The sequence below is a fragment of the Nuphar pumila genome, chromosome 5 (genome assembly GCF_984573655.1).
Source record: "Nuphar pumila chromosome 5, dmNupPumi1.hap1.1, whole genome shotgun sequence".
NCBI lineage: Eukaryota > Viridiplantae > Streptophyta > Magnoliopsida > Nymphaeales > Nymphaeaceae > Nuphar > Nuphar pumila.
In genome coordinates, this window is record NC_143253.1 from 32659863 (window position 1) to 32677500 (window position 17638).

At 35.0% G+C, this 17638-nt stretch overlaps 1 protein-coding gene across 3 annotated transcripts in view; it reads right to left on the bottom strand.

Annotated features, from left to right (window-relative positions):
- Positions 1–883: 883 nt before the first annotated feature.
- Positions 884–17638, bottom strand: part of LOC149837313 (CASP-like protein 2C1) — a 23453-nt gene continuing 6698 nt past the window's right edge. For 2 of the 3 annotated variants that reach the window (XM_090005956.1, XM_090005954.1), the window contains exon 3: positions 16713–17123. In XM_090005956.1, the coding sequence (XP_089862082.1) occupies positions 16875–17123 (249 nt within the window). In that variant the 3' untranslated portion in view covers positions 16713–16874. Of the gene's footprint in view, positions 1295–16712; positions 17124–17638 lie in introns of those variants that run through there. The other variant, XM_090005955.1, reaches the window with a different exon arrangement.

The following is a 17638-nucleotide window of genomic DNA, read 5'->3' on the forward strand; positions in this document are numbered from 1 at the left end:
CCTTTGAGGTTCATGGAACAATAAGATTAGGTTGGATCACCATATGCGCGTAATCTCTATTCTACAATTTGGTCATTTGGTGGGATCAACTTGCTCAATTATTCAAATACCTACTCAAATTGGCTTCCAACTTGGGGTTGATTGGTTTCAACTACTATGTTGAAAGCGACCAAAAAACAAATTGCTTGGTTTTAAAATGAGACAAAGCTCATTGTGGTTTTATCACGTAGGAAAATGTCATTTTTAACCCTAAAAAAGTAAGCTGCACTATTAATGAGGTTCGTTGGTTGTCAATATCGTTATTAAGTTCAATCATGAATGTTGAATTTAATAGTAATCAATCCAAGCTCAAGCAACAACAAGTTGGATCAACTGATTGATAATGTTTGTGTATTTTTTTATATGTTTTCAAAAAATCTAAACACCTTAACTTACAATATATGCTTGAAAGTGACAACATTTGTTTTTTATTAACCTTTGTTGCAATTCTTTTGCTTGTGAAGTTATTTTCGGCTGTAAAACCAGCCACTTGGCTCCGGTCAAATGTCAAATAGACAGTGCTTCCTTTGTTTGTTTAGTTCAATGGCAGCAACTTTTGGAAGTTTTTTAGTGTCTATGTCTTCTTATGTTTACCTCTTTCTAAGGATGTAAACGCTCGGATTGGTTTCGATGTCGGGTCTACTGAATCAAACCTAATCAGATTTGGATTTTCAGTTAGCATAAATTATAGCTATTTGGATACATATTTACATATAACCAGATTCGAATAGAACCGATTTTCAATTGAATGCTCTTTTGTTTACCTAATCTGACTAAACAGACTTGAATATGTGCAGATATCAGACCTGAGCCCCAACCATTTACGTCCGACAGCAAACGCAAGTTTAGGCAGGCTTATAAATACTTGCTTTTCTATTAACAACCATCCATTAACAATAGGTTATACAGCTTTATGAACTGCTACACACAACAACCATCAAAACTATCACCACATACAGTTTTCTAAAGTATGAGAATCGCCATTGTCAACTTCGGGTTCATGAAGTTATCCTTTGATGGGAAAGGAGAGCTTGGGAGGGTACAACCTAAAAAGGTTGTAGGCAGAGATGGAAGCAACCAAAGCTATGAGGAAGGAGGTGGCAAATCCACAGATGAGAGCAGCAGCTACTCTGTCACAGAAAGCCTTGTAAATATTGCACAATTTCATCCATCCGAACTGTGTTTCTCCTGTTATTGCAAAGTAAGAGCCCTGACTTGTAGCAGCAGTCACGGCAAATGTAACATACGCCATCACCTTCCAAAAGTTCAAAAGAAGAAAAAAAGAAAGATGCATGGTAAGCAGAGAGATTTATGGTCTTTGTGTAACATATTGCCATATTGCAATCTTGCAGCATAGCAAAATAACACGGTGGAATTTGTAAGGTTTGGGCATCATAAATCCATGGCTTTTAGTCTGACGCAACATTTTTGGTTAAAATATTCACGTGGGTCATTAATCAAAAGTCATTCTTTGGCGTCTTCACTTTCATCTGTTAAATTAACCCAAACTTGAGAGGGGTGCGCTATATATATATAGTAAAACTAAGGAGTACCAACTTGGAAGGATTGACGTATACTTGATCCCGTGCAAAGAATGCAAGGAATTCTGTCCTTTTTAGAAAGTAGGTTGAAAGTGAGCAGATCCAGTGTTCGAGGGCAGAACACTTCCAACTAAGGGGAACCCTCCCTGTTGTGTGTTAGGCAGCTGTAAACAGTCAAACATTTTCCAACTGCAGTAATAAGAAAAGTGACGTTCCATAAAGTGGGGTGGCCCTAGTCTAAGAGGACACAACCACACCTCAGGTTGAAAGCAATTTTCTTTTCTGTCGAATTATGACATGTAGGAATTGTTTTTAGTAGGCTTAAAAAATCAATGAAGTAGAATGTACGATATTTACTTGTCATAAAATCCTATTTTTGGTAAAAAAAAACACACGACGCAAGAGCTGATCTTTAGCATTTGGAATATTCTGAATTACCCCTCTCTCACTCCACAGTCCACACACACACACACACACACACACACACATATATATATATATATATATATATATATATATATATATATATATATATATATATATATATATATATATAGGGCCACTAGAATATGTGAACCTGAGTGTGAAGTAGGCACTTTCAACACTTTTTTTTGCAAATCAAACCTAGTAGATGTATTCAACATGGTCTATTTGCATAGTATTGATAGTTGGATAATGTATTTTTGATGAAAAATGCATAAATAGAGAGAGAGATGGGGGCCAAATGGGCAAAGGGAGACACATTTAATGAGGGGTAAAACTAGTATAGATTTGAACTTATTAACCAGCAGGGATGTCAACGGGTCGGGTTTGGTTTGGACTCAGTTGAAACCAAACTTAGACCAGATTTTTGGGTATGGTATCGGGTCCAGACCTGGGTCTAATCAGGTATACTATAAGAGAAACCATACCCTAGACCCGATAAGAACTACATGAACTAGACCAGGATCATACCAGGTAAAAAAATATTTTTTATCATTTTTACATTGAAAATTTGCGGTTCTGAATCAGAACTCGGTTGGGCCGGGGTCTGGTATAAAATTTCATAAAGTATACCTGAGTTCATGTATTAATTGGACCTTCGGGTCCGGACACGGGTCTTGATCGGGTCTTCTTATTTGTCACCATAACCGGACCCTATACTGTTTGGTCCGGGTCAGGTCTGGGTAAGACCGACCCATTGACACCCCTATTAACCAGTAAAGAAAATCCTTACTAGGGTTATGAATTTGAATAACTGAACATAAAATTTGGTATGTTTTTGGACTGTATGTAATTTTAGCTATGGATTTAAATTATCGAAAAATGTCAGCTATTTTTCTTGAGATAACCCAATGTACTCCCCCGGTGGGCAAGGGGGTGGTCAGTGATGCAGGCTTTTTCCCTTGGATCATCCAAAAAAAATACCCAATGTTCTTGCCATCTAAGGACACCTATATAAGTTGGTGAATTAATGCAGGCAGGAACACCTTTATACATTTAATTTCTAACCGTGCAAATCGATTTTTAAACCATGTGGTCGTGGCACAGATAATTGTTGAAAACCCTATGCATATGGTTGCTCTTGATGAATGATGGCCCATACGCTCGATCAAGTCATCAAACCACATGGCTGGTGAGCTGAACCACATGAAGCCTATCATGTGGTGGCTTGCGTATCGTGTATGCACATGCACCAATAAATCTTTTTAGATACGATGATATCGTTGACTGTGTGGTTGCTTTCTGTTTAAGATGATATCGTTGACTGTGACACTGTGTGGTCCCTTTCTGTTTAAATGACAACCATTAATGAATACGATGAAGTTATGGTGATCACCATATCAACCTTGCAGTTTTCCTGTGAAAAATCTAAGTAAAATTGATTGAATACCTGAAAGAGGTGTCATGGTTCTCTATTTATTGCAGCTATGGTTGGCGTGAGAGGAGATAACTTTTAGGTGTAAACGAGGGAACCGTGATTTGACCGGAAAGGCTAAGCTAGTTTTCACTATATTTTTAATAAGACACCGGAAAGTTTACTTAAACACATCATAACTTCTTGCCGGAAGCAGATCAGGTCATTTTGAAAATGTGCTTTTTGCTCATCCTAAAATAGTGGCGGTCTCTTACACGTTTTGGATGAATGCCACATGGCCTATAATGCTTCCGTTTAATGGTATCAAAGGAATGTTTGAATGTAAAGAAAAGAAAATAATAAGAAAATTTTGCGTAGAGTTTTGCCGGCGTTGGTGGCCAAAACCAAGTCACTCTCTCTCTAAATCAACCTTTCCTCATTTGTCAAGAGCTCAAGAGAGAACGGATTTTGTTAAGAATTCAATGTTAACAACTTTCCAAATGGTTCACATAGGTGCGGGTGTGGATGCGGCGGTGCAATACTTTAAAAAAGCTTGGGTGTTGGGGGTGCAGGAAGTATATATATATATATATATATATATATATATATATATATATATATATATATATATATATATATATATATATATATATATATATATATTAACGGTTTTAAGTTAATACTATGTGTATTTGTGTGTATTTATGTATTTATATGTATAATATAGATAAAAAATAGAGTTGATTAGGGTTAATTGAATCTACTTTTGAATAGAAATGAACCTCAGTATGGTTGACTTCACCTAACATAAAGGAAGTTGTGTCCAAGTATCGCACCTGCCTTGGTGCAGCTGGTGCGACACGGGTGCGGTGCCCTGTTAGAAGAGTTCGTGTGACATAGTAGCAACCTCCTCTAAATTCAAGGAGATAAGATTGGAAAGTATAAAGAAAACATCTCTCAAAAAAATCGTGGAAGAGAGAAGAGAATATCCGTAGATGTAGGTTACGTTGTAACCGAACCACGTTAAACCTGTTGTGATTCTGCGTGGTTTTTAAATTTTTTTGTTCGTTCGTATTACTCGTTTAGATCATGTTGTGGGCCAGGGCTGACAACCAATCGAGGATCCTCTTGAGGGTGTTGCTCCACTCCTCCACCAGCCTTGGGTCTGAGGTGCAGAAGCTTCCCTCCAGGTTGGTGGTCCGGCATGGCCTGAGCCGGGTCGGGCCCTCAGCGATGCCCGAAAGCTTGCCGGCAGCATAATGGGAAAGAGAACGAGAATGAGAGATGTGATGAGAGAGGTTTTTGTCGTTAATGGCGGGCGAGAGAGAAAAAGACAAAAATGAGTTTTGGATTCTGTATGCTATTTTTTATTATTTTTATGTTTTCATTCAAAATTTAAGGCCGATGTTTTTATGAGCAAAAGGCTCATTTTCAAAATGACCTGATCACTTGCCTCGCAAAAAGATGAAGTTTTACTGTTTGAGAACTTGTTGAATATTAAGGTACGTGGGTTATCTTTGAACGAGAGTGAAGGAAGAAAAAAAAGTGGTGTATGTTCTCCCCTAATGATTCACTGAATCCCACGTCTGTGTTCGGGGATTCGAATGAGCGCCACGTATGCAAGCACATGGGACTTGTATTCCCGTGTATGTTGACATCACTTAGCATCAGAGTCTGGTGCGGTTGCAAAGACTTAAGTACCCTTTCTTTCTATTCTTGCAATAAAACGATGGTTTGAGAAAATGACAAAAATGTCCTTCATTCAAAAAAAGGGATACAACCGGTTAAAAAAAAGGACAAACATGTCCTCCATCCAGAAAGTCGAGGATGACGTTGACTCTTCAAAGTCTACACAGCGAAACAAACCTTAGCCGACAATTCGATGGTGATCCGACGAAACGATGGTGAGCCAGCAATCCGATGGTGATTCGGCGAAACGATGGTGAGCCGGCGATCCGATGGTGATCCGGCGAAATGAACCTGAGCCATCAAAAATGGTTGTTTGGACTTTTCATCACCATCTTCTTCTTCTTCTTCTTTTTCTTCCTTCTCCATAAAATATTGTAAAACCCTCTCTCTCTCTCTAGAGAAGAAATCAAGGGAGGCAAAGTGTCGACAATCCGATGGTGAGTCGGTGATCCGATGGTGAGCCAGTGATCCGATGGTGATCCGGTGAAACGAACTTGCGCCATAAAAAATGTCTATTTGAACTTTTCGTTGTCATCTTCTTCTTCTTCCTTCTCCGTAAAACACTGTAAAACCCTCTCTCTCTCTCTAGAAAAGAAATCAAGGGAGGCAAAGAACCGACAATCCGATGGTGATCGTCATCCTCTTTCTACTAGCAGTGGTCGAAATGCTGCTTTCGTCCAGTGGGCAACCGACTGCGGCAGCTTCTCCTCTGCCTTCGAGGGACACCTACAACGAAATCTTCCTCCAGTACACCTACAATGGAGTACAGCCTCCGACTTCCCCATCATGAACCTCAAGACTGCCATCAGGATGGCTGGCGACTACAACCTGATCACGGCGAAGATTGCGCAGCAACCTTCATTAACCAACTTAAACACATATTTAGCGCATATCTTAAAAGTTTTTTTTATTCATTCTTTTTTGCTCTTTTGATCTCTCCTTTTGAATGTAAGGCATTTAATTTTCCATATATTCTAAAAACAGTTATACATACTTTTAACTATGGGTTATGATCATATGGTAACATGTTTCATCTAGTTATATCTCTCGTTAAGAGAGCCAAATTTTGAAAAAATACGATGTAGAAACCCCTTTGCTAAAAACCATAGCAGAGATATTGAATGAGGTAGCTGGATGGTTATGTTGTACTATCATAACCGAGGAGTCTTGGCATCGAATCCCACAGGGGTTGTCCCCCAGCAGCTTATCATGAGAGAGAGAGAGAGAGAGAGAGAGAGAGAGAGAGAGAGAGAGAGAGAGAGAGAGTCATTGGTTAGTTTTCAGAAATTGGAGACGTATACTTTCTTCCAAGTTGGTGTTTTCTTTGAATTTTTCATCTCTAAAAGCCAAATACTGGTAGGCAAATGCTAAGGATTGCCTAAAACTGTGTGCGCGCGAGAGAGAGAGTTGACTCACTATTGTCGCGTTGTTCGGCTTCTTGGGCTTATCATCCTTTTGGAATTATTTGTTTCGATAAAAGTTTATGTGGGTCCGACTCATTTATATGGAGAGTCGACTAAAAAACACGGAGAGAGAAATTGCCTTACTGTCGAGCCCTTTTTATGGTCGCAGTCAGGTCAACTAAAGTATCAACTTGGCCTGTAATTACATGAGACATTGGGTGGGCCCACGATGTTCACCAAAACATGTTGATTTATGACCATCCGATCCAAATTGCATCATTAGTGTATCATCATTAACGTGGACCCCACCAACTGGGTTTTCAAAACTGAACGGATGACCTTCTTAAAGAATTGATTCCATCGCCCTATTGGTCAATTTGGTGGGGATTCAGATTGTGATAATGGGTGATTGTTGGTCCACTTTGACTTGAGCACGAATCTGATCTCAGCCCTGATCTCCTTATCCATTTCATTGATAAATTATATATATGTCCAAGTCAGTATCCGATATGCTGAGGATGTACGATAAATATTTAGAGCTACGATGAGTGGTCACACTATTGGAAATCTGGAAATGACTTTTTTCCATGTAAAAAGCTGTTTTTTATTGAAAAATTTAGTGCATTTTAGGCTTTTGATTTTAAGTTTCAATAAGTACTGTCTCACTATTTTTATTTTAGGAAGAAAACATTCGCTACAATGATTTTTTTTAGGGAGAAAAACATTCACTACAACAAAAATCTCTTTTACTGGCCCATCTTGAGGGGATGTCCTCTCTCAAGTGTACTATTCAATGCAGGTTCAAGCCTAGCAAAACTCTTGCATAAAAATAATACATATCACGATACGATATATGTAATGCAAGATGAACTCATATGTATGAAATATCAGGTCATAAGGTTGAAGGAGCTATTGTTAAGAATAGTGGACAACAATCAACAAAGTTCTTCACAAGCTCTTTAGGTAAGTGTAAACACCATAAATTTTCACCCTCATTCACAAGAACCTGCCTCCTGCCACTGGGACCCACTCTCTGCAGTCTCCAGGGAACCAACTGGTCGATATTTAAGTCAGGGCTATTCATAGCCCCAAATTTTATAAAAATTTCAGTACTCCATCCTATAATCAAGATTCAATCTCCATTTTAGCTCAATTTCAATTATCAGCTCTCATCCTCAGATGAGAACCTCCAAATTCTTTGTCTCTGCCAAGGGTCCGGGATTCTAAGTCCATTATTCTGTATTTACATTTCATGTGTCATTGCATGTCACTGCATGCATTTAGAATATCATTTCATATCATTCCATGGCATTGCATGTCATTACATCTCATTTTTGAGATCCAACACACCTGTTTTTTAAAATCTTTCAATCCAGATTCGATCGTAAAACTTTTCTTTCAAAATCAATTTCAGAAACCTGGGTTTTAAATCAAGAATTGCTATTTGGCCAACCCCCAGGGCTTTGCATTTCTTATTTCAAAAATATTTTCTTTAGAAAAATAATCTGGATTTGGTTTAAAACCAATTTTTAACTGATTTTAATCCTCAAATGAGACCCATCTAGGTGGTGTTGCTTCTGGGTTCCTTCATTTCTCAAAAATTTTAGAGTCCTAGTTGGATCAGGACTCTGTCTTTTCATCTTTTTAAGCTTTTTCAAAACTCCATTTTGATTTTAAACTAGATGTAGTCATATCCCTTATCCATTTCTTTTATTTCAGCCAAAATCCAAGAGTCCTAGTTGGATCAGGACTCTTTTTCCAGAGTCCCAATCGGATCAGAACTGTACCTTTCACTATCCTTTTTACTTGTTTTTAAGAAAACCTTTCAAAATCCTTCATTTTGGCCAAAATCCTAGAGTCCCAGTCGGATTAGGACTCTTTCCAGAGTCCTAATCGAATCAGGACTCTATCATGATTTCATCTTTTACTCCTGTTCTTCATTTGTTTTCGAAACCTTCTCATTTGATTTTCAAAAAAGCCAAAATTCTAGAGTTTCAGTCGGATTAGGACTCTTCATCAGAGTTTCAGTCGGATCCAGACTATCTTTTATTGCTATTTTACCTGTTTTCAACCAAATTCTTTCAAAATCTTTCAAAAAAAGTCAAAAACTCAGAGTTTTAGTTGAACCAAGACTCTATTCAAAGTGTCCCAATTGGATCAGGACTCTGACCCTAGTTTTAATTTTGAGAGAATCTTTCAAAAATATCTTCATTTATCTCTTTAGAAACCAAAATTATTACACCTTTAACATAAAATTTTGGGATTCTATCCCAGAGACCTGATCGAATCAGGACTCTAGCCTGAGTTCATTTTCTCACTTCATTTTCACTGGTTTTCAAAAGTTTTTTTTAAAATCTCATCATTTACTTTTTAGAAAACCAAAAATTCTCAGAGTTCTAATCGAATTAGGACTCTTCTTCAGAGTCCTAGTTAGATCAGGACTCTAAACCAGACTCCAATTTCTATTTTAATTTTCACCTATTTTTTAAAATCCTCTCGTTTGTTTTCTCAGAAAATTCAAAATTCTGAGAGTCCTAGTCAAATTAGGACTCTGTCCCTAGAGTCCCAGTTAGACCAGATCTTTGTTTTGATTTCACTGTTTATCGCCGTTTTTATTGGTTTTCACAAATTCTTTCATCTTTTTTTCAGAAAAGACTCAAAATCTAGAGATTCAGTTCGATCAGGACTCTGTCTGAGAGTCCTAATCTGATCAGGACCCTATTCTGAATCTTGTTTTTACTTCCATCTTCATTTTGTTCATTTGTTTTTCAAAAATTAGATCATTTTGCAGAGTTCTGGTTGATTCAGGACTCCAAAGTTTCAGTTGAGTTAGGACTCTAACTGTGACTGTGTTTTCGAACTTATTTTCATCAATTTTAATAAAACCTTTCGAAACATCTTTGTTTGGCTTTCAAAACCCTAAAACCTCATAGTCCTAATTGGTTCAGGACTCTGGTCAAGAGTTTCAGTTCGCTTAGAACTCTATTTTCAAAACCTTTGTATTTCATTTATTGATTTTGACTCCTTTTCAAAGCCATTTTCAGTCTTTATTTTAACTTTTTCAAAACTTCGATCTGGGGCCTACTCAATTGGCGCCACATCTGGAGGAGTTCTGATCTAGTCAGAACTCTATTTGGTTTAAAAACATTCAACTTCAATTTAATTTTTAACCTTGTTTTGAAAACCTTTGTTTTTCAGGTTTTAAAATCGTTTTTGAGAAAACCAAGTGGGCCCCACTCTGTGTGGCGCCATATTTGGGAGAGTCAGGGTTAGTTTAAAGTTAGTTAGTGTCCTACTTAGATTAGAGGTCTAGGTGAGTCAAAATTTGTTTTTAAAAACTTTTATTTTTGCTTTTTGAATTTAACCTTGATTTTAATGTTTTTAAAAAATTAGGGTTTTTAAAAACCCAAATGAGGCCCACACTAGGTGGCAACACATTTGGCTATTTCTAGAGTTTAGTTAGGTTAGTAATTAGGGTTTGGCTAGGCTAAATCCCCTCTAGAAAAATTGCCCCCCTTATGAAACCTTTTTAGGAAAGTTTTAACCAACTAAAATATTTCCTAAATTGAACTTTGAAAATTTATTTAAAGGGGCAAAAGGGGGGGTCAACCCCTATTCCTCTCTCTCTTGCTTTCTTGGAGCTTCTCTCTTCTCCCAGCACACTCTTCTTCCTCCTTAGTAGCTGCATCCACCCAAGGTAATATTTTGTACTTTCTCTTCCATGTTTTATTGATTCTTTTATGTTTTTATTAAGGATTCCACCATTGTCGCCCCTCCATTGTGGGATTTAAGCTTGGTTCTCATCCAAGAACCCTAAAATAGAGCCAAGAAGATGAACTAACACTATTCAATGTTGTTTTTCAGGATTCTAATCTGATAGAATCGTTTAGAGGTATGTTTTTTATATTTTTAACCAACAAGAGATGCGATTTACCCGTTAAATGGGCTAAATCCATCTTTTCAAAGGGTAAAACAATTTCAGCCATGGATTCCATGTATGTTTTTTATTTTCTTGTCATATTAGTGTTTATTTTATTTATTCTAGCATCAAATTGAATTTTGTTATGCTGTTTATGTATTTTTTATTAATCTTTATATTTAGATTAGCTCTTTTTAGTGTTTTATGAGATATTCGCGCATTTTGATTCTAGGTCTATAGAAATCATGCTATTCCGTGTTTAAATATTTAGTAGAAAAATCTGATTTTTTTAGGTTTGGTCCACAGATTTGTTAGTAACTCCCTGTAAACAAATCAGATGTTTTTGGGTTCGGGAACTCTGTCAGAAAAATAAAAAGTTGAACCGTGATTCCTGTTACTTAAAATTGCTATTGATATTTAGGTATAGCTTGCAGATGCCATATTTTTGTCATCCGAGATTCGATTTATGATCCGTAAATTTCAGTAGCTTTGTATTAATGTCTATTATTTACTATAATTTTCTTATATTTTTATGTTTCTGTATACTATTTTTCCTCTATCATAAAGCAAGATCTATTTCTGAGAACTCGCTATGCTTTATTCAAACCCTAAGTCAACTTGTGTTGATCGTATCTCCCTAACCAGAGATTTGATCAACAATCCATAAAAAAAGGAATTTTTTATCTGCTTGTCTGCTATTCACTTCTGAAATTTCAGAATTGTTTGATGGAGTTTGCTAGTTTTTTGTGTATTTGAAACCAGAATCATCTCTTTTGATATATTTCATATTTGTTAAATTCAAGTATAGATTGCCGAAACAATATCTCCCTAACCAAAGATGATTTTTCCAATCTGTAAAAAGGATAATTTTTGTTCGTATGTCTGTTATTCTTCTATAAAATGTTATAAATTTCCATGGTGATTTGACTCCTGATTCGGGTCTGACACTATGACAGGTACGTGCCCGCGGGTAAAAATAGCCTATTTTAAGGTTTTTACGCATTTTTTATATTTAAATTATATCAAAAATAGATTTTTATGATTCTAGTTTAATTTTAGGGTTATCAGCAGTGCATGTGTCGATTTTTATTAATTTTGGAACTCATTTGATGCTTGAATTGATTATATTGCAAAACAGGGTGCCCGCAGGATCCTGAAACACTGGCAAAATTGTGTTTTTTGTGATATTTTTAGTTTTTTTCATAAAAGTTCATATTTTTTATAGTTTTTTCATGTTTATAATCATTCTAGGACATTTCATATTTGATTTGGTTTTGATTCGAGTCTTTTTAAGCCCTAAATCCAAAGTTTTGCCAAAATATTTCCTGAAAACCCTGATTTCAAGGCCATAGTCTTGTTTTTAGGGGCATTTTTGTTATTTTCTCCAAATTCTGAATTTCAAAGTTATTTATCTTTATTATTTCTTCAGTTTTTTTTCATATTTCATCAAGAAAAACATGGAAAAATGCTTATATATAGATAAATCCAGTAATTTTCAGATATTACTGGATAAATCTAGAAAAACCAACATATCTTCACTAACAAGTTTTTTAGTTTTGCAGGGACATTCAAGGCTATATTTTTTCTTTTATTTTTCTTCATTTAAATTCAATTAGTGATGTAAATTATAAATAAATTTGGAATAAGAATTTAAATTCCTGCTTAGAATTAGGGTTTGCATTGCAAATAGTTTAAACTTTGATATATAACTGTTATGTTTGTCATTCATGCACATATTTTAATTTCACTATGGTCTACATGAATGGCACATGCACTAGCTTCTAGGGAGTTGATAAGCTCGATCGAGTTTGTATATATGACCATAGTCAGAATATGAACAAAATCCAGATTTATCATCTTCTTTTAAGCCACAATCAACCTACACTCTTAGTTTATTTTAAAAAACCATTACATACTTTAAAGTTTTATAAATGTTTTTATCCTTTTAGAATCAAATGGATTATATTCAATCCATATCTGTGGTCATAGTAAGGGATATGTAGAGAATTTGATTCATGAAAGTTCTATAAGGCATACAAATTCCTTTTTAAATGATTTCTCAAAATGTCTTCATAAAATATCTTTGATAAATTGCATTCATGCCTCATCTAGGTTTAGATGGCATCATGAACATATGGTTCAGGGCTCTACGCCCCCTTCTTTGGATTTATTTCTCAAATTCATTTAAAAAAATTTATTTTTTCTTAAATTTGCCCTGATCTTCCTCAAAATCTATTTTCTCAAAAACCCTTGGGTTTTCAAAAGATTTCTAAATGCTTTTCAAAACTCAAAAATTGATTTTCCAAGCTATATTCCCAATTCCAAAGTTCAAGTTCATAGAAAACAAACTTTCCTAAGAATTATCCAAGTTTTTCTCACAAATCGATTTTCACAAAGCACCAAAGATTTTCTTCAGAAATCGATCTTCATTTTCTCCAGAAATATTCTCTCAACAAGGTTCATGAATTCCTAAGTGTTCATTTTTCAAGAGTTTTTCTAGTATTTCAAATCTCTAAAGCATACATCATGTTTTCAAATCTGCATTTTCAAAAATTCATAGCACATGCCTGATTCTTTGCGCATTTAGAAAATAGAACACGATTTAGGCAAGTTGAGCAAAGCAAAGCAAAACATATGGTTGATCCTTGATTCAATTATCCCTGGTAAAGGTGTCAGGAATGGTTGAATCCCGTATCGACAGGAGAGTTCCATTCTTCAGAATTATCCTGCATTTTAAAACGGAGGTGAGTTATTTTCAAATTTTTTTTCAAAGGTCAGTTTGACTTGCAAAAGTAAAATTTTGCAATGATAACAGTAAGTTGATATAACTAAAGATTCTAATCTTGTACATGAATTTGTATTTAGTTATATATAAATATATGTATATATATATATATATATATATATATATATATATATATATATATATATATATATATATATATATTTGTGTACGTATATATGCGTATGTAATTCTTTCATCTATGTTTCTTCGTAGGCCTTATATACAAGCATGATGCACCTCTGATTATAAGTCTGCTCTCCTTTATATAATTCATGAACTTTCAAACGGTATGTATATATTTTAAACAAAACTTGCTATTAGTTGATATTGTTTATATGTATAAATTTTTCTATATTGGTTTCAATATATGCATGAACTTTTGGATTATCTTTTTTTTAATTATATATATTTTTTATAGCGGGTTGAATATGTATATGACAGAGTTATGAAGTGTTGGAGTTATATATGTATATATGTGAATGCTGGAGTTATGGTGGTTGAAGTTATAAAGGGTTAAGGGCTGAAGGAAAAAATATATATAGTTGTGTGTAAGCATGCTTTAAATTTTGTGTTTCTTGTAGGTTCATTATTAAATGAATGATTGAATGAATATATATAGAAGTGTGTTCATTTTTTAATTAATGATTGAATGTATATATGAACATGTTCAATGTTTAATAAATGAATAGATGTATATATGATCAAGTTTATTTTTGAATGAATGTATCTATGTATGTATGAACAAGTTTATTTTTGAATAAATGTATTTATAAAGATGTTTATTTGATGATAAATAAATAATTATAAGATTTGATTCATATTGAATAAAAAAAATGAATGTATGTAGAGAAAATTCATTTATAAATGAATACAATAAATGAACAGATTCATTTTGAATGAATGAAATGAATATATGTATGAGCATATTCATTTATAAATGAATAAAATGAATGAGCAGATTCATTTCGAATGAATGGAATGAATATATGTATGAGCATATTTATTTTTTAATGAATGTATGTATAAGCATATTAATTTGGTGATGAATGAATGGTTGTAAGAGTTAATTCATATTGAATGCAAAAAAAAAATATATGTATAGGCATGCTTATTTATAAATGAATGAACAGGTTCATTTCGAATGAAGGAAATGAATGTATGTATGAGCAGATTTATTATTGAATGAATGTGTAAGCAGGTTTATTATTGAATGAATGTATGAGAAAGTTCTATAAGAAAAAATTAAATTAACAAAAAAAAAACTTTTTCTAGTGCTAAAAAATAAGCCTTTTTTTACTAAAAAGCACAAAAAATAGGTCATTTGCGATGCTAAAATAGTGCCAAAAAGGGTTTTTATGGTGCTAAAATAGTGCCAAAAAAGGGCTTTTGGTGCTATTTTAATGCCAAAAAGAGCTTTTTTGGCTGTTCAAATACCTAGAGAGGCCTTTTTTGGCACTAAAATAAGACCATAAATTAGCACAAAAAAACAATGTTGTCATTATCAATGCATATTGGCAGAAAATTGATACGTTTCACCCATGAATTGGCTATTTTTTAATAAACATAAAAAAATATTTAATTTTATTTTAATATTATTTTAATGGCTTTAACATGTATCACGTTCTAATTGACACATAATATTTTAGTTATTTATCTTTTGGCCGATTCAAAATGATTTACTTGAGTATCAGTATTGGCCAAACGATGCAGGGGCAACATTGGAAAAAAGTCTTTTAATGGCACTAAAAAACCGCATGAGTAAAGCCTTTACTGGCAACACTGACACTATTTTAGTGCCAGTAAAGGTCAGTCTTCTTGTAGTGATTAAATTAACATCATCCAATCAGTTACATTCACGGTGGTCAGATAGATATCGACCAGCAAGGAATTCATCAGTCCAAGACTACAGTTAAATAAGGGAGACAGCCATTGGATATTGAAATCCCCAGCGGCTCCCAACCACGAACAACACATCCCGTATGTAACCATGAAGTGTACTCAGTTTGTTGATCCTCAAAGGATCTAGGATTCACATCATAAACTACAAGGTAAAATGTTTGGTGATAGTGATAATGCCGCATTATCTAGTAGAACGTCGTAGTTGTAAGGGTTATTTATTTATGGGATAATAAATTTTTTTTTCAATTAGGAAGCATACTTTTGTTTGGAGTTGTTTTAATACAAAGCTTGATTCTTTTGTACCTTTAACTATTGGAACATGTGAGCAGTTGCTTTTTTATTGATATTAAAATCCAAGTATAACGTATGATAATTGAAAACATGTTACTATGTAAACTACAGCAGGTTTGTTCTTATTTGATTTAGACCATAGCACTTATCACACAGATACTCTATTTTTCTGACAGTATCCCGTTTGCTTTCATGTACTAACCATATCAAAATTCCTATAAAAACAGCCGCTTACAACTGTATCCATGTGACATAGGTTCATAGAAAAAATGCAAACATCGTCCTTGATAAGTTGTCCTTTACGAGCCTTGAGAAGGCTGAAGAAGTACCTTTGAGGTTCATGGAACAATAAGATTAGGTTGGATCACCATATGCGCGGAATCTCTATTCTACAATTTGGTCATTTGGTGGGATCAACTTGCTCAATTATTCAAGTACCTACTCAAATTGGCTTTCAACTTGGGGTTGATTGGTTTCAACTACTATGTTGAAAGCGACCAAAAACAAATTGCTTGGTTTTAAAATGAGACAAAGCTCATTATGGTTTTATCACGTAGGAAAATGTCATCTTTAACCCTAAAAAAGTAGGCTGCACTATTAATAAGGTTGGTTGGTTGTCAATATCGTGATTAAGCTCAATCATGAATGTTGAATTTAATAGTAATCAATCAAAGCTCAAGCAACAACAAGTTGGATCAACTGATCGATAATGTTTGTGTATTTTTTTATATGTTTTCAAACAGTCTAAACACCTTAACTTACAATATATGCTTGAAAGTTACAACATTTGGCTTTTATTAACCTTTGTTGCTATTCTATTGCTTGTGAAGTTATTTTGGGCTGTAAAAACCAGCCACTTGGCTCCGGCTTATGGCACTAATGTCTGGAAAGGGTACTTAAGTCTTTGCAAATGCACCGGACTTCAATGCTAAGTGATGCAGACACACACGGGGAAACGAGTCCCACGTGCTTACATACGTGGCGCTCATTCAGACCCAAGAACATGCACCTGCGTGTTTGGGGGGAACATATAACCTGCTTCGGTCTTCTTATGTTTACCTCTTTCTCGGGATGTAACCGCTCGGATTGGTTTCAATGTCGGGTCTACTGAATCCAACCTAATCAGATTTGGATTTTCAATTAGCATAAATTATAGCTATTTGGATACATATTTACGTATAACCAGATTCGAATAAAACGGATTTTCAATTGAATGCTCTTTTGTTTACCTAATCTGACTAAACAGACTTGAATATGTGCAGATATCAGACCTGAGCCCCAACCATTTACGTCCGACAGCAAACGCAAGTTTAGGCAGGCTTATAAATACTTGCTTTTCTATTAACAACCATCCATTAACAATAGGTTATACAGCTTTATGAACTGCTACACACAACAACCATCAAAACTATCACCACATACAGTTTTCTAAAGTATGAGAATCGCCATTGTCAACTTCGGGTTCATGAAGTTATCCTTTGATGGGAAAGAAGAGCTTGCGAGGGTACAACCTAAAAAGGTTGTAGGCAGAGATGGAAGCAACCAAAGCTATGAGGAAGGAGGCGGCAAATCCACAGATGAGAGCAGCAGCTACTCTGTCACAGAAAGCCTTGTAAATATTGCACAGTTTCATCCATCCGAACTGTGTTTCTCCTGTTATTGCAAAGTAAGAGCCCTGACTTGTAGCAGCAGTCACGGCAAATGTAGCATACGCCATCACCTTCCAAAAGTACAAAAGAAGAAAAAAAAGAAAAAAGAAAGATGCATGGTAAGCAGAGAGATTTATGGTCTTTGTTTAACATATTGCCATATTGCAATCTTGCAGCATAGCAAAATAACATGGTGAAATTTGTAAGGTTTGGGCATCATAAATCCATGGCTTTTAGTTTGACGCAACATTTTTTGCTAAAATATTAGCTGGCAGTTGTATCATATTGACGTGGGTCATTAATCAAAAGTCATTCTTTGGCGTCTTCACTTTCATCTGTTAAATTAACCCAAACTTGAGAGGGGTGCGCTATATATATAGAGTAAAACTAAGGGGTACCAACTTGGAAGGATTGACGTATACTTGGTCCCGTGCAAAGAATGCAAGGAATTCTGTCCTTTTTAGAAAGTAGGTTGAAAGTGAGCAGATCCAGTGTTCGAGGGCAGAACACTTCCAACTAAGGGGAACCCTCCCTGTTGTGTGTTAGGCAGCTGTAAACAGTCAAACATTTTCCAACTTGCAGTAAT